This window comes from Electrona antarctica, assembly GCF_951216825.1.
Source record: "Electrona antarctica genome assembly, chromosome: 2".
Classification (NCBI taxonomy): domain Eukaryota; kingdom Metazoa; phylum Chordata; class Actinopteri; order Myctophiformes; family Myctophidae; genus Electrona; species Electrona antarctica.
In genome coordinates, this window is record NC_136807.1 from 31,299,648 (window position 1) to 31,318,038 (window position 18,391).

An 18,391-nucleotide genomic window follows, 5' to 3' on the forward strand; every position below is an offset into this window, starting at 1 on the left:
GTGATCAGTTACAAAGGCTGGAGTAGTTCTTTGTAGCGAGGCCCGGTGCTGTGGGGGCGACCCCCCTCCCCGCCATGATCCAATTACCTTATTTAATTTAGACAAAATGCTTCGAGGCCACAGGAGGGCCAAAGGTTCCCACAGCTTTATGCAGTTTACCTTCCCGAAAGGAGACGTCTCAAGTAGTTTTACCGTGTGGCTGGGGTTTCCCAGTGGTTTTGGGGATATTTGAAGTAACTCAAAGTTGCTGTAGTGCTATAGTGTGTGGTAGTGATGGTGAGTGGGGATTTGTAGCATATAATTATATTATTATGGTTCATCTGCCATCTGAGCTGGGTTTAGGATGAAGTGAGACCGCTGAGAGACCGCTGAGAACATCTGAGCTGGGTTTAGGATGAAGTGAGACCGCTGAGAACCCATTCAATAGCATGGGGCCAACATATCTGAGCTGGGTTTAGGATGAAGTGAGACCGCTGATAGAACCCACTCAATAGCATGGGGCCAACATATCTGAGCTGGGTTTAGGATGAAGTGAGACCGCTGAGAACCCACTGGGTTTAGGATGAAGTGAGACCACTGAGAACCCACTGGGTTTAGGATGAAGTGAGACCGCTGAGAACCCACTGGGTTTAGGATGAAGTGAGACCGCTGAGAACCCACTGGGTTTAGGATGAAGTGAGACCGCTGAGAACCCACTGGGTTTAGGATGAAGTGAGACCGCTGAGAACCCACTGGGTTTAGGATGAAGTGAGACCGCTGAGAACCCACTCAATAGCATGGGGCCAACATATCGCCGCTGTCGGGCAGAAACCCCATATTTTTGTGTAAATTAGCTGCTTGCTATAAACCCTATAGTGTACTTCCTTGTACGATTAGCGGAAGAAAGAGCCGGTCTATAATGCCACATCACAGCTTATAGAGCTTGTAAGCTTGTAGAGTTAATTTTTTTAATTTTTCAAAAGTTTTGAAATCTTTGGTGAAATTATCACCCATGATGACATGTCCAAAAATAGGGATGCAAGGTTGAAAGTTGGTTAAGTGCAGACATTATGTATTAGCCGTTCACAATCCCATATCTTCGGTGGCATTTTGATTATTACCGACCAAGGGAGACCTGATTAATCCTGTGTTGGGGGAAATTCGTTTTCAGCTTCACCCAGCTGATGGCTGCTCAGCGGCTCGAGAGGGAGCAGTTAGGGGTTAAGTGTCTTGCTCAGAGACACTTCAACACATAGACATGAGCGGGCCTGTAGGACAGGTAAACCCATGACCTTCTGATTAACAGATGGCCTGTCTGCCCATTCAGCTACCAGTGGTGGAACATTACTCTGAAGTAAATGTAGCAATCCCACAATTAAATTAAATACTTGCTTGTATTGAACATTGAATTTGTTGATGTATATTTTAAAATATACTTTTTAAATCTAACATGTAAATTATAACAAAAGTTAACTGTAGTGGAGAAAAAGTACCTCAAAATTGTACTTGTCATCATAGAGAACTGGACTTGAGCTACAACTGTACTTTGTACACTTTTTCAGTCTACGTCACGAACGCAACATATTGTGAGCTTGTAGATCTGCTATTTTTGGCTAATGTTACCCCCCAGAATATGGATTCTGAGGTTCCAATTGGTTAAGTACAGCACTTTTCACCACTGCACACTATGGTACAGTACAGTACAGTACACCTCACCAGGTTTATGGCTGTCATTATGTTCCTCAGAGCAACGGGGGAGCAGCGAGCTAGAAGTTGGAAGCGAGGAAAGAGTTGCTCTAATTCCAGCCTTAGCGCAGCGATCCTAATTCAAAGTAAATATTGTCTTCCTATTCGGACCGCTGCACGTGTGTGTCTTTCCCACGCAGGCAGATTTTGAGATGTTTCCCCCAAACATGCCAAACGCTCTACTGCGCCGCATGATCTATCATCTCCATTAAATTATCACCCAGGGTGTGGAGAGACTGCGTGTGTGTGTGTGAGTGAGTGAGTGAGTGAGAGAGAGAGAGAGAGAGAGAGAGAGAGAGAGAGGTAGTTTTTCAGTTTAGTGATTTACATTTAGTTTTAGTTTTCCACGTATTGTAAGTTAAGCCTTTATTTATAGAAGCTGGAAATAGGTAGGATGAAAGAATGCAGGACATCCAATATGATTTTTCTTTTTTAGTTTATTTTAGTTTAAGTTTTTTTCATTGAGAGTTAAAGCTGCACAATGTAACGTTCCTCTTCTACCCCGGATTTGAACCCGGTGTCCTACACAAAGTGCTGACATTTTCTGCCATTGAACTAATAGAGACCGCCTGCTTGCTCAGGGGATAAATTGATTTGTGTCAGATCCTATGGTCAGGCGAGACATGACCTTTGACACAATCTAAATGGGATCTGCAGAGAAATGTCCTTGACTTCAATGACTTGTAAATGGTAAAAGCATTTAAAAGCAATTAAAATCAAAATCGCTAAAATGGCAACACTAATAATAACAACTGTATGTGTGACGGTTCTAGGAGTGCTGCAGGTGCTGTTCTCTGGGGCTGCAGTACCACAGTGAGGGACACGGCTGTGAGGCTCATCCCCACCTGGACCTCCAGTGCAGACACACGTTTCTGACCTGCTGCCAGGGAGAGCAGTCTGAGGGAACCACTGCACGGGGCGATGGCTGGCGCACTGTGAGGGAGAAGCCCTCCCTGGACCCCACCGCCATGCCAAAGAAAGGTACAGTACTGTCCAACACGCACATAAACACCTTTTACTAGTTACAATTTACAATTTAGGCATTCAGCAGATGCTCTGAAGCCAGAGCGACTTACAGTGAGAAGGGTATAAACACGAGGTAATACCTCAAATGCCTAGAAATAGTAATCTAGGACCATAGGTAAACCAAGAAGCTATCACCTGTGACCTGTCTAATCAACATTGAAACTATGCCAACTATAGGATGCCAGGTCAACAAATGAACCTGGCACCTGTACATAACATGCTATCTAAATTAGATTTGAACCTTGCTAGTGCTACGACATTTGTATATACACGTTTGTATTACTACTATACTTGGCATAAACATTGTTGGGCGGTGATCTTATAAATGCAGTTTTTTGTGCCTTTTTTAACTGTAACTCACCAAAAATAGCTGATCTACATGCTAGCTGCGCCGTGACATGTAGTGAGCTTGTAGAACGTGCAACTAATAATAGATCGGCCATAACCCTACTAGTACTAAATACCCTTGCCAGAAACTGGACCTTTTCTTAATTTCTTTATAAAACAGTGGTTTTCAACCCTTTTTGTATCAAGGTCCATTATTTATTGGGCATTTGATGTGTAGATGTGCAGATATTTAACAATAATTTAACTCTTGAGACCCGATCAATAAGGGTCCATTTGGTTACCAACTCTCCATCATTTAGCCTGGGACCACCTGGAACCTCCTCAAGGACCACTGGTGGTCCCCGGACCACTGGTGGTCCCCGGACCACTGGCCGAAAACCACTGCCATAAAACATCAAAACACGTCGTTTATTCATTCTGAGGAAAATCATGGGCTCTAAACGTCACTCTGTTTGTTAAAGTTTTATAAAGGAAGCTTCTATCTCTTTATAACCATAAAACAACCCTTTATCTTGTGAGAACCAGGAAAATTGTCCTCACAATGTGTATTTCTCAAATTCTACCTTTCTTGGGGGGACAATTTGGCTCCACAAGTGTAGTAATACAAGCATGCACACATGCACGCACGCACGCGCACGCACGCACGCACGCACGCACGCACGCACGCACGCACGCACGCACGCACGCACACACACACACACGCGCGCGCGCGCGCATACACACACACGCACGCACGCACGCACGCACGCACACACGCACGCATGAACGTACACGCATGCACACACACGCACGCTCACACGCACGCTCACACGCGCACACACACACACACACACACACACACACACACACACACACACACACACACACACACACACACACACAAACTCAGTGCACAGCAGATGTAGCGAAAGCATTGTGCACAGCCCAGCTCCCTGCCAGGACACTCCACAAGAGAGACGTTTCAATGAGGGGTAGTGAAATACACACCACTGCACTGCCAGAGCAAAGCACAGATTTACACAAAAGATGATCCCTTTACTCCGCTGGCTGCTTAAAGGGAGGCTTTCATTGTAGCGAGGTCTCCCAAAAGAGAGAGAGAAAAAAAAAGAGAAAAGAGATATGGCGCTTCAATGGCCTGCTAGAGCAAAAGTACAGTACAGTATCCTAGTTCAGCCATCTAACAAGGTACATAATGCTAATACCCTATAGTTCAGCCATCTAACAAGGTACATAATGCTAATACCCTATAGTTCAGCCATCTAACAAGGTACATAATGCTAATACCATATAGTTCAGCCATCTAACAAGGTACATAATGCTAATACCCTATAGTTCAGCCATCTAACAAGGTACATAATGCTAATACCCTATAGTTCAGCCATCTAACAAGGTACATAATGCTAATACCCTATAGTTCAGCCATCTAACAAGGTACATAATGCTAATACCCTATAGTTCAGCCATCTAACAAGGTACATAATGCTAATACCCTATAGTTCAGCCATCTAACAAGGTACATAATGCTAATACCCTATAGTTCAGCCATCTAACAAGGTACATAATGCTAATACCCTATAGTTCAGCCATCTAACAAGGTACTGGTACTGCACAGTATAATACCCTATTGGTCACCCATCTAACAACATACAATAAATACGCTAATTCAGAGGTTTTCAAGCTATGGGTCAGGATCCCAAGTGTGGTTGCGGGAAGGTGACAGTGGGGTCGCCACATTGACAACTGAAAACAGAAAAGTATCCCTCCCATTAAGTGTGTTTTGTTTTTGAAAAACATAGCCTGTGAAGTGTGCATTGTCTTTGTTTTTCATTAAGGTTCTGACAACATACAGTATACAGTATACAGGATAAAATGTGATTTCCATTTACAATGTGTACAGAAACATCTTTGATAAGACACAATACCAGCAGGAATCACAGCAGTGTTGTAAATTCATTCTAATACATTATTCCCATTCAAGTTTTATTTCAACGTTGACATTTCACTATAAATCAAGTGTGGCGTCGACATAAAACTTTTGTTATCGTAAAATGGGGTCCTGGTACTAAAACAAAGTCTAAGTTATGCTCTCTCCCACGACGGTGTCGCACATCGAAAATCTAGCAGATCTACAAGCTCATAACGTGTCACGTCAGCGTCAGCGACATGTGATGTGTGCTTGTAGGTCTGCTATTTGAGAACCCGGCAAAAAATAGGCCACTTTCCCTTTGAATTTGCATTGCCGTGAGTCAATAGTCCATCTCAAGAGACTAGCTATTTTCAACACACAACACCACCGTGTGACAAAGTATAAATGGAGCTTAAGGTCTGCTTTTCACTACTCAAGTAAAGGACTATATGTTGTTTTTCTTCTCTCTCAAAAAGCTCACATTTTGTGTTTTTTTTGTAAATGAACGTCCCACATGATCACTGATCAGTGTCACACAAAAGCATCAAAAGTAACAGATCAGAACAGCTGCACTGTTTTTTGTAAAACACTATGAATTTGGAGATCTTTCCCCTTACGTCATCATCATCACAAATGTGTACATAATGCCTAACAAATGATCTACATATTGACACAGTAGGCTACTACCGGTATGTTTAAATATGTAGATGATTTGTTTGTATTGATCTCTCTACCTCTCTTCCCCATTGCCCCCGCCTTCTTCTTCCCCCTTCTCTTATAATGGAAATAACAAAAATGATTTACATCTGTACACCTGTGATGTGAAAATAAAGTTGATTCTGATTCTGATGGTGTGGTGGGTGGTCTCACGCAGTGTCCGACAGCCCGTTCCCCAAAGAGGCCTTCTCCATCGGGGAGAAGGAGGAGGAGGAGCAGGAGAGGGAGAACGCTGTGGTGGAGGTCCCTCCAGAGGTGAAGGACATGGACGAGTGTCTGCTCTACCAGGGCTCGCTGTGTCAGCACGGCCGCTGCATCAACACCCTCGGCTCCTTCCGCTGTGAATGCTTCCCGGGGTACTCTCTCCAGGAGGACGGCCTCGTGTGTGCATCAGGTACAGTAAGATCAGTGATTCCCTAAAACGCCTACGGTTTCCGAGGAGAGTGGTTTCCAAAGTTTTTAGCTTGAGAGAAAGAGATAATTTGATGTCTCCCCGGGACCCAAACTAGTGAAAATAGCCGATCTACAAGCTCACAATACGTCGCGATGCGACTTGTTGTGAACTTGTAGTTGTAGATGCTCAAAACACTACTTTTTTTAATTGGCCTAAATGTTGAAAAAAGCTAAGAGACCCTTTGGTTGTACAGTTTGTAGCAAAAGCTTATAAGCTAAGACCCGCACAGAAGAAAACCCTTTACCTGTACTTTTTGTGGTAAAAGCACTCACACTTTTTTTCTTTTCCCTGCCTTGATATGCTCCCTTCTTCCCCTTTGTTGTTTTTCTTGGAATAATTACACGATGGGAACTGTGCACAAAAACAAATTTCACCCACTTTTTCACATGTAAAACTGTGATGTGACAATAAATCAGATTCATACAGTATGGGTGCAGTAGATTACACACAATTTACAATTTAGGCATTTAGCAGTCTCTCTTAATCCAGAGCGATTTACAGTAAACTAGGTAAACACAAGATAATACATCACATGAGACAGTCAGTGTAGTGCCTCAGTAATCTAGGATCATAGGTAAACCAATGTCATCAGTCTAAACATAATAATATCAAAAAAATAATAATATGTACATTGAAACTATACAAACAAATGAGAAATTAACCTGGCATCTGTCTAAAAGTAACATGCTATCTAAATTACATTTTAACCTTTGCAAAAGACTGCATTGTCGTCAAGGCTAGGGCAAGTGCTACGGCCTGGTGGAGTCTGAAGAGGTGAGTCTTCAGATTACAGTGGTGTAACTTTCCTGAAAATAGCAGATATTATCCTATTAACACAAATGTACTTAGTTTAGACAGTATTTTGTTTAGACTAGTCATTGGTTAGACCAGTCATTAGTCCTACAACTACAATCTATCTCAAACCCTCACCCTAACCCTAACCTCCCACGGGGCAGCACACCTAAACCTAACCTTAACCCATGTCTAACCAATGACTAGTATACGTATGCACCCCAAAATACTTTCAGATGGGAGTTTTGATTGATTGAATACTGTATTAACAGTTTGCTAAAAGTACAGATGAGGTACAAAAGGATAATACAAAAAAGCACTGAGGCCTTGTTTGCATTGTGGTCCTATGTATTAAATGCATCAAGACATATAAAGACATACAGTTCTATACAAGAAATCATCACACTAGGAGCACTTAAATTATATTTACAGAAAAACAGTGGGGCGTAATTTATTTTGGCAAGCTAGAATACGTGTCTAGGTCTGCAGCCAAATACAAATCAATTTGGGTGTCCTTGACTTGAAAAGGTTTGAGAATGAATACTAGCTGTGTATAGTCTCACACAGCCAGATAATCAGAGATCTCTGCCAACGGATACGTCTGGGGAAATCTAAACTCAAATTACAATTACAATTTATAATTCAGGCATTTAGTTCTTATCCAGAGCGACTTAACAAATGTGAGATCGGAATAGCAGAGTAGCCTAAGCCTGAACCCTAGTCAACAAACAGAACGGTAAATCATAGAGTAGAGTGCAGAGAGAAAAATGTAGTGCCTCAAAGAAACTAGCATACAAGTTAAACTAAACAGTAACCTAGCATTTGTGAAAACAACATACTATCTAAATAACATTCTTAACATTCGTGGGCAAGACAAAAACAACTTCAACTTCAAAGAACTTTATTTTCCTTTCTGAACTTCTTTTGTGCAGTGTTTAAAAAGACAAAAGACAAAATACATAGATACATAGATACATAGATGATAAAACTATTACAAAAAACTAGTACTTAAAAGTATATTGTATTAAATATTAATGGAGCAAAGTATGTGTTTACTATCATCAATCAGGTGAAGGTGAAGGGGGTTTAACAATAGTTAAATAGGGGGGGGGGGGATAGCTGATCCCCTTTTGGTGAATGTCGAGGCTCTGTATCGACGGCCAGAGGGCATTAGTTTCTAGTTTGCCGGGTCTGAAGGATGTGTGTATTGTCCTCAGCAAACATATCGTAAGTAACAAAAACAAGAACAAGTGACCAAGATATCGGCACAGTAAGCAGATCCAATGAATGGGTTTTGGATAGCAGAGAAAAACAAACCCACACCCACTGCTTTTAAAACCAATCCTGAGCTGTCCCAGTGTGAAGTATGGTCCTAAAGTCTTGGCAATAGTTGGTTCTGTGAGCCTTTAATTCTCTGAACTTTTTTCACTCATGCAGTTTTAGCCCATTATTGAATTTCCAAGTACCACAAACATCAGTTTAAATGGCTCTACATATCCATCGCTTTAAAATATATATATATATATTTTATGTTATAACGGGTATCCCCAAATTCCCCATCTCTCCAGCTATTTAGTAAACATAAAATATTGTTTTAGGTATAAGGAATAACGATTTCATGCAGGAGATAGAACTCATACAAAAACTAAAATTGGAATTGATGAAACAAATAAATGAGCACACAAAATTAGAACTGGAGCTGGGGGTTCTCTCTCCTGGTTGGATGACATTTGTGACCCACTTGAAAAATGTGTTACTGAACAAACATTATAGAGATTTTTCCATTTATTTTCGTTTCAACCAAAACATCATTTACAGCACCATTTGGCACCATTGTGCACAGCCTCTGAGTTACAAATGGATAAATTAACGGACTTTATTCAGTGTACAGCCTGTCTTTTTGTGTTGCCAGCCTGTCAGTGTCTGCACTTTCAGCAGCATCGCTACATAGATGCAGACAGTTTGTAATACACGTTTGATTTAAAGCTTTCCTCTTGGCCATTTTGTACTTTCCACTTTTTTTATTCAATCCTCGGCGGCATTCCAAATCATCAGCGTCCTGACAGGAAGGCCCCATTTGTCTTTATTTGTCCACATATTCACACTATATTATTTTCCTGGGTTGTGCGTTATGACAGTTCCTTCCTGTCTGCCAAGCCCTCCAACTGGCTAATAATAGTTCTCGTAATCACGCACAAGCATTCATTTCCTGGACTGACACAGAGAGATGCTGCGTACATGCATTCAGCCAATCTGCTGGAGTCAATAAGCAATTGAAGAAACCATTTATTTTTTTGGCACAATTTCAAACTAAAAGTTTTGGACGTGCCGAAGACTTTATGATTGGCCATCTGCTCAGATGAAGAAGGCAAGGCAACGCCATGAAAGTTTGCTGTTTGGGTGGCAAATTTCAACAACAAGGGAATTCAAAGTGCTTCTGATAAAACTTTAACATGTTTAAATGGTATCTTAACTTAGTTTTGTTGAGGCACTACGCTGTTCTCTCTCTATTCTTTGTTTATGTGACCATTTACCTCGTTTATTGACTAAAGTTCATGCTTACTCTGCATACTCCGATCTCACACTGGATAAGTTGCTCTGGATAAGTCTGCTAAATGCCAAAATTGTTTAAAACTTTAAATTAACCGTTAAGATTAATTTTCACAGAGCACCACCTGCCTTTCCTGCAGGCAAGCTCACAATGCATCACGGTGCGACGTGTGAACGTGTGAACTTGTAGATTGTCTATTACCGGCTCACAACACCGACGCAACTAAATATAAATCAGACCTAATCCACGGTAGCTTTCTCCAAACACGACTCGCCTCAAGTCTCGACAGGATTGTAATGTCAGAGAGTTCTCCAGCAAATTACAGTGACGGATGAGAGTCACTAATAAAAGCAAAATGTTTGTCTGCGGGCCATGTGTTTTCCTGTTCCACCTTAACTCCGTATCGCAACTTTCAATCTGTGGCTGCTTTGGCCTCATACCTGCAGATTAAAAAGCACAAGGGATTGCCCAAGGTTTGAAAGCAGAAAGCAGACTAAAGAAGAGGGGGGGAGGGGGGGAAGTGAATGTTCTTAATTACAGTGCAATTAGTTTCGTGATGAGTTTATTTGTATGTATGTATGTGTGTGTGTGTGTGTGTGTGTGTGTGTGTGTGTGTGTGTGTGTGTGTGTGTGTGTGTGTGTGTGTGTGTGTGTGTGTGTGTGTGTGTGTGTGTGTGTGCTTTCTTCCCTGTAGAGTCGGCGGATGAGGAGAACAGACTGAGAGAGGATGACAGGGTTACAGTCGAACCCGCCGCACTTCCTGCCCCAACGACCACCACGCCTGCTGTCTCTCCAGACCCCTGTGAAGGTGAGAAAAAAGTACCTTCGAATGTAGAAATATCTCACAAAGAAATTACACCGGCAAAAAGGGAAAGTCAACCATCAGAATACCACTTTAGTAAAACGTAAAATATCTCATATTTCCTGTATACTTATGAAATGACAGTATATACCGGTAAGCATAGTTCCCGTCTTAAACATGAAAGTCTTCAAATGAACAAAAATGTAGTTGTGATGAATTTGCATCAAATTAGAAAATGCTGAAATGTCATTCCCTCATGGCAGACAATTAATTAGAACACTTCAGAATTCCTCCTCAATAGTATCTCAGATACCCACATGGAATTATGCACATTGGGAAGATGTCCACGAGTGCGACACTTGTTGTACCCATTGTCAGTACTGCACTTACTTGTGTGCTCATGATCATGGGTCCATTATTGTTATTATTATTATTTATTTTGGAAATCCTATTTTTTGGATACCTATCACAGACATCCCACGGGGAACTTCAGTTTTCAGCTTTCAGCGGAGTGGAGGGGGAGGGCAGTTAGGGTTTGGGTTGCTCAGGCACACTTCGACACATTGCTGAGAGCTGGAATCGTTCCCGGGACCTCTAGAGTTCGAGGCGGGCTCACTAATCTTTCAGCTATGACCGCCCTGACACCCCCTATGGCATCGTATTGGTGACATCAAGGATCTCCATACATGGACAAAACAGACAGACGGACGGACGGACGGACGGACGGACGGACGGACAGACAGACAGACAGACGCAGAGACGCAGAGATTATGGACATTTAATGGAACCCATGACAGACAGACAGACAGACAGACAAACGATACAGAGATGATTGGATTTTCAATTCGGGACAACTGCTAGTCTGAATGAATTCCCACTTGGCACAGCATACCCTTAGTTCCTCTGCGAACCAAGGGTGATTTATTATAATGTTAAACTTGAGACTGATGCCTGCTACGTCTGCTACGTAGATGCCTAGTAAACTGTAAGATAAACTGATAGTCACGGCAAGTTTGAAGCTGATCAGGTCATATGATGCTTGGGTTATGCACGAGACAGTCACACACACACACACACACACACACACACACACACACACACACACACACACACACACACACACACACACACACACACACACACACACACACACACACACACACACACACACACACACACACACACACACACAAACAAACAAACAAAAAGTGTTTTGTTCGATATTCTGATAGTAATCATTTATGGAGCGTTTGGTCTCCCAGTCCCAGGCTCTTTAGTAAACATCTAACATTTCAACCAATTTCTGCCAATCAGGAGACCAGGAGAGTGTACCCATTTATCAGCTGAAAATCTATAGTGTTCCAGTTCCAAATGTGCTCATTTCTTTGTGTCATCACTTCCAATCTCTCTTGTTGGCCCTGTATCCTGTATGAGTTCTCTCTCCTGATTGGATCAAATTGGTGTCCTCCTGACCTGAAATGTTCTGTTTACTAAACAGCTGGAGAGAGAGACAGTCAGACTCCTGTTACTGAACAATACCATCAGAATATAGAGCTATTCAACATTTATTTTAACAAAGAAATATCACTTACCCTACCTTTAATCAGAGACTGGGCCGAGCATCATTTTTTTGTTTGGAATAGAAGCTTATTAACATTAACATCCACATGATCCACTCTCAAAACATGATTACGTCAAACTGTGCCATTTTCCTGGACGGTAATTGTGTTGCAAATGTCATGTACTGTACTGTACTGTACTGTACTGTACTGTACTGTACTGTACTGTACTGTACTGTACTGTACTGTACTGTACTGTACTGTACTGTACTGTACTGTACTGTACTGTACAGGCCTGGAGATCTTATCAACGATCTCGGTTCCAGGGATAACCAGTTGCTCACATGAGGTTCATATCATATTGTGCAGGGTCACGTTCACTGGTGAAAAAAGTACTCCACGATATCACAATATAATACACGTAAAAGGCATGTATTCCAATTTTGTGTTGAGTAAAAGTACAAAAAGTGCATAAATCTTTCAAAATTTGTCACATCTCAAGGCATTGTGTGCTTGTAGATCTGCTATTTTTTAATAGCCAAAGTATAAAACATGGCTTAAATGATGAATGCATGTTTTGTATTAATAATCTCAATCTGCAAAGTAATTTGTAATCTAAAGTTTCAAATAGCCTGATTGTAGTGGAGTAGAAAGTACATCACTTTGCCTCTGAGATGTAGTGGAGTAGCAGAAGTATAAATGGAGATACTCAAGTAAAGTAAAACTACCTCAAAATTGTGCTTAAGTAGGGTATGTGATTAAATGCACCCGGTTACTTTCCATGACCATGACTGGTCACGTTCTGTTTGGTTTCCATAGCTCCAGGGTGGGGTGCCGTCACTGTGCGCCACAATTAGGAAATTCAATACAACCAAGGTCAGGGGGTCAACCTGGAAACAGGAAATGAGGTAAAGGGGGGATATAATAAATAGTGTTTATCTGGCATGCGCAGGGCCATAGATCTGTCCACGTTGTCACATGTCACCCTGGGCCTTGTTGTTCTGAGTTGTGTGCTACATTGTGTTGGTGACTCCACTTGACTACCACCTCCGCTTTTGTTTTTTAGAAAATGGCCCCTGTGAGCAACAGTGCATCCCTGTGGACGGAAGGCCACATTGCTCCTGTTACCCAGGATTCTCGCAGGTGGCCAAGGGACAGACCTGTGCAGGTGAGATACCCTTAACCCACAAGCACAATAATAACACAGTTTGTAATTGTATTGCTTACACATTGAATGAAACACCAGAGTGCGAAACAGATTACTAGTTTAATCTAGGAGAGATTCCTGTAGACTCAATGCACTGGTTCTCAAAGTAGGTTCCAGGCAGTGCCGTTGCTACCTATACGCGCAATACGCACTGCATGCGCGTAGGGCAACACGCCGAGGGGGGCAACAAAATGTGCCAAAAAGTGCCAAACTGACCCTCATAATAACAATTTTCTCTGCGGCAGAGCCGCATAATAACGAGCGTCCGTGTGTGCGTCCTCGTAAACGGCAAAAGTAGCCGATCTGCATGAGGAAACACATGCGCTCTCGTCGGGAGGGGGGCAGCACAAATATCCTAGGAGTAGGGCAACCAAATGGTCAGCGACGTCCCAGGGACCACCCAGCTAAATCATTGATAGTTATAGGAACCAAATGAACCCTTATGGGTCTGTTACGTGCCATTTGGTTCCATTTCTACACTGTCGGAATTAAAATACTGAGGATTTTCACAATGTAGTTTGGGGGTTACAGAGATAAAAGATTAGAGAACACCAGTCTGCTCCTAAAAAATGTCTGTGATTCCTTTCTCTGTCTCGCTCCATCACTCTCTCTCTCTTTCCTGCTCGCTCTCTTCAGTAGCCCCTAGATCTCTAGTGGAGATACTGTCATGATGACCTTTACGCTGTAACCCACCCCGAGGGAGATGGAAAGCAGAGTTCTTCTCCTCTCATTCTTCTTCTCATTACGGGCTTACAACTAGATTTACAACGGCATACCAGGCGTGTGCTCTTTGTGTCCATCACTTAATGAATGGGATTTTTCTTAATTTTTTTGGGGCGTAGTGATATGTACACAAAAAACATAGTTCCGTGTGATAGAGGGGTAAAAAATTAACGAAAGTTGCACCGCTGACCCATGGATCATTGGACGACCTGCTCTACCTCCTGAGCCACAGCCGCCCCCCACAGCCGCCTGAGCCACAGCCGTGGCCCCCTGTGCCCCCCACAAAATGACTGGAACTACTTTACATTTCACCAAAACCAGAGCAGAACTCCCACCACGGGACTCAGGCAATCAATTAATACAGTTGCAACCACTATATTAATGGCAAGTATTTCATACAGCTTAAGTTAAAAAAAATCGGAACTATCCCTTTAATAATTAAGGCTGATGTACCGATGATACTAATTAAGGCTTAATTAGTATCAACGTTAACACCTGTGAAGGAAGTAGAGAAGGGTCCAAGTTCTTTCCAAAATGGTGTATGTGCATAGAGCCTATTGGCCTCCTCTCCTCTTGCGTGAGTTGTCTGACTGAGGCATGAGTTTGATTTAATTCTTCTCCTCCGGTTCTGTGTTTTCCAGCATGGTGCTAGAGAGAGAGAGAGAGAGAGAGAGAGAGAGAGAGAGAGAGTGAGAGTGAGAGAGTGTGGTGCAAAGCATACTGACAGGTTTCTCATTGTGTGGGTGTTTAATGCCCATGGGTCTTAACCCCAATCCTTCTCCCTGCTGCCAACAGTACGGCCTGCCTCCTCAAAGCTGTTTGCTACCGGTACTGAGCACTGGTGGAAACATTTACTGCCATGTCTTACGGAACTAAAAAGTAGCAATATTCAATTACTAAAGGAAAAGTACTTGCATTGTTAAAACGTATTTGAAAATTGCAGATCTACAAGCTCCCAACTCAATGCGTGAGCCGTGGAAAAATCCCATTCTTTGAGTGACAGACACAAAGAGCATGGCTGGTATATCTTTAGAGAGAGATGTAAAGCCCGAGAAGAATGGGAAGAGAATAACTGTGCTTTTCGTATGAAGTTAAATATAACTCAAAACTGACCCACTTGCACTATGTAACTTTCCTCTTTTACCTCATTTGAACCAGGTTTCCTGTGCAAGTGCTGATATTTTTACCATTGAGCTAATAGAAACTGCCTGCTTGCTCAGGGAATACATTTAATCTTGAAACAAAAATGACACAAAATCTGTGTCAGATCCTGTGACTAGGTGAGACATGACCTTAGGCTTTGACACAATCGAAATGTCTCATTTAGAAGCTAGAGCAGGGAGACAAAATACAACCACCCCAAATGTATAAGTTATATTGTAATAACATACTCTACCATGCAGATTGGACAAAAGTACATTTTATTTATTGAAAAGTTACATATAGTGCCACTTCAAGTGCAGTACTTACTTTACTTACTTTCGAGCCTTTCTTTGTGGTTGTCACCATCACTACATTTTAGCGGATGAATGGATGATTAATTGTTATCTTACAATAAATGCACCACGTCTCTGTATGTGTGTACGTAGGCCTACTAGCCTAAGATTTAGACTCTCGTAGATTTATTTTATCGATTCTGACATGTTCAATCGACGAGAGTCTAGGTCTCTCGCCCCATGGTGGGGAGAACGGCACCCGGTGCCTCCGCAGAGCTCTGCACATGTGTAATAATATAAGGTGCTTACCCTGCTGCCCCAACTGTTCAATTTATGCGCTGAATGCGTTTGAAACCCGTAGGTCCGTAGTTTTAAATAAAATAAGTGTTTTAATCCATTCTGTCTCGGAATCTCTCTCTCAACTGCGAAACAGCGCCCCCTTCTGTTCACTAGGAAAGGACCAACCTTTTAGATGGTTTATTGAATATACGTGGAGTATGGTCGTTTATGGGCACGTTGCATGCGAAGCATGGGACATGCGGCGTAAACGGCCACGGCATAGAAAGACATGGGGAAGCCAGCATGGTCGTCTAAGGTCATCGCCACACGTAAGCGTGCGGCCTGCGGCTTAGACGGCCAGGGGCGGGGGATGCCATTAACGGTGCCGGTATGATCATCTAAGGTCATCACCTCACGCTAGCGTGAAGTGTGCGGCTTAGGTGGTCGGGGCACGAATGACGTGTGGGGCGCCGGTGTGATCATCCAGGGGCATCACTACACCCGAACGTGTACCATGCAGCTTAGATGGTCGGGGGGGGGGAGGATGCCATTAGAGGTGCCAGCATGAACATCTAAGGTCATCACTACACGCAAGCGTGTAGCGTGCGGCTTAGATGGTCAGGGGCACGAATGACACCGGAGGTGCGGGCTTGGTCATCTAAGGTCATCACCACACGCAAGCGTGCGGTGTGCGGCTTAGATGGTCAAGAGCACGGGACGTGGGCGGCAGTGGGATTAGGGGGTTCAAGGGGGTGTGGACCGATGGACAGATACTTTGGCTTAGGGGTCGAGTCGTGAGCCTGTGCGATGGTGTAGAAACCCCCTCTGGAACCTGCAGAGAAGATAGGAGTAGAAGAGAAAAGGGAGGGAGGGAGGGTTACTGCAAACTAGCACGCTGCCATTTTTTAAACTTGCGTTTAAATAGATGAGGTAGGAGTGGTCGGCCTGGTTGGAGGTGGGTGAGTGGTTGGCATGGGTGGCAAAGGGTGGAGTTGACAGTGGCAGGTGGGTTGTGCTTGGTTGTCTTCTGCTTGGTCAAACCTCCCAAACCTCAGTTGTTCCAACTCCATTTCAAACAGACAGCCAGTATAAGGGCACTAAACGGGAACCGACAGGCGGTTAAAACGGGTGCTATGACGGGTAGTGCAGACTAGGTTCTCAACTTCCATTGTTCCCAAGTAGGCCGGTGGCCGATGGGCACAGGTCTAGTACAAATAATTTGCGATTCATGATTTGTCTGCTATATTTTGATGCTTTTGCGTGACGCTGTAGTATGATCAAGTAGGGCATTAATTTGCGAAAAAACATGTTCAAATATGGAGATAAGAGGTTTCTACCCGAGAGAAATTACTGACAATGACCGCCGGTACAAATAAGTACAGTAAGTACAGTACTTGTAATGTATATATTTCCTCTTTCTCTCCTTCCATGGGCCTGTTTTACAACACTGCAGACATCAATGAGTGTTTGTCCAACCATACGTGCCAGCCGAACGAACGCTGTGTGAACACAGAAGGAAGCTACGTGTGTCAGAGACAGATCACCTGTCCCTCTGGGTACCAGCTGTACATCGACAACTGTCAAGGTACTGTAGGCAATTTCATCCTGTTTTAACCCAAACAAACCCAAACAAACGTTTTTTCAGAAAACTCAGGATGTAGAACAGTGGTTTAGAACAGTGGTTCTCAAAAATAGAAGAAGACAGCGTGTCACTTCATGCCGCACGTCAAGCATGTGCTGTAGCCTACAAGCTCGAAATTGCATATGTACAGCATTTATTTTGTTCTACATTTTTGAAAAATCTCGAAACATCTTCTCTTCTGAGTGTCCCTGGCACAAAACATTTTCCGGTGAGGGTCCACGGCCAAATACATAATCATTTTGGGGGTTCTGAGAACAAAAATGTTTGAGAACTACTGATTTAGAAGACATTTGTAGAATCGGCATCAGGTGTTAATGGGTTAATTTGAGCGTATTCAGATTTTCTATTCTGCCAACTCTTTAATAACTATTTTGCATAACGTGTGTTTCCTTTGCACTTTGTCTTAATGCTCTCTTATGTTTTGTGTAAAGCTATTTCAATTGTCTTGTTGTTGCTATACAAACAAACTTGCCTTGCCTTGTCCTGCCATAACTCCATATCAAAACATTCGCACCAAAACACTCACACCCAGTGACAATAACTAGGTTGTAAATCCCATCAACAGTGCATTCGCCGCAAACACACACACAGCGGCCACAAGTCAGAGGAAAGCACATCATTCACATGAACGTACCACATGAGCACCCCCTGGAGGTTCACTGTTGCCAATGATATGTATATAATTTCTTTATTGAGCACACAGACAAGAAAATGACATGTATTATCACTGGGAGACATGGCCGTAGCAGCGCTCAGTATGAAAATCACCACTCTGGCTTGTCTTTGTGGAGATGGACAGCGGTAACAAACCTTATAGTGTGAGTCATTATTTCCCTAAGCTGTAGATTGTGGCCCTGGGTAGAGGTTCTTTGGCAGGGAAGAGAGACATCTAATACGACGAGATGTTGTTAAAGTGCTGTTTACCACGGCAGTCGGTGGGCAGTTCAGCATCGCTGCAAGGTGCCTGTGAACTCAAAACCATACTCGCACGGACAAAAAGGCAGCATTAAACGATGAAACCAAACACTTAGAGAAAGGTTTTGTAACAGCTGCTTCAGCTTTGGGCAATCACGATAAAAGGCTGGAGATAATACACCAACTTTGTTTCCTGTGCCACCTACTCCCTACGTACCGTATCACCTGCTCAAACGCTGCAGCGTCTCACGGAACAAAGCAAGTCCCCTCCCTGTGCTCAGAGCGAGTGAATTCCCCTTCCCTTAGCAT

At 43.0% G+C, this 18,391-nt stretch overlaps 1 protein-coding gene across 1 annotated transcript in view; it reads left to right on the plus strand.

Annotated features, from left to right (window-relative positions):
- Window positions 1-18,391, plus strand: part of LOC306932855 (fibulin-2-like) — a 55,447-nt gene that overhangs the window by 25,056 nt on the left and 12,000 nt on the right. The window contains exons 5-9 of the mRNA XM_079514813.1: window positions 2,499-2,706; window positions 5,880-6,116; window positions 10,214-10,327; window positions 12,947-13,048; window positions 16,979-17,110. Of these exons, the coding sequence (XP_079370939.1) occupies window positions 2,499-2,706; window positions 5,880-6,116; window positions 10,214-10,327; window positions 12,947-13,048; window positions 16,979-17,110 (793 nt within the window). The remainder of the gene's footprint in view (window positions 1-2,498; window positions 2,707-5,879; window positions 6,117-10,213; window positions 10,328-12,946; window positions 13,049-16,978; window positions 17,111-18,391) is intronic.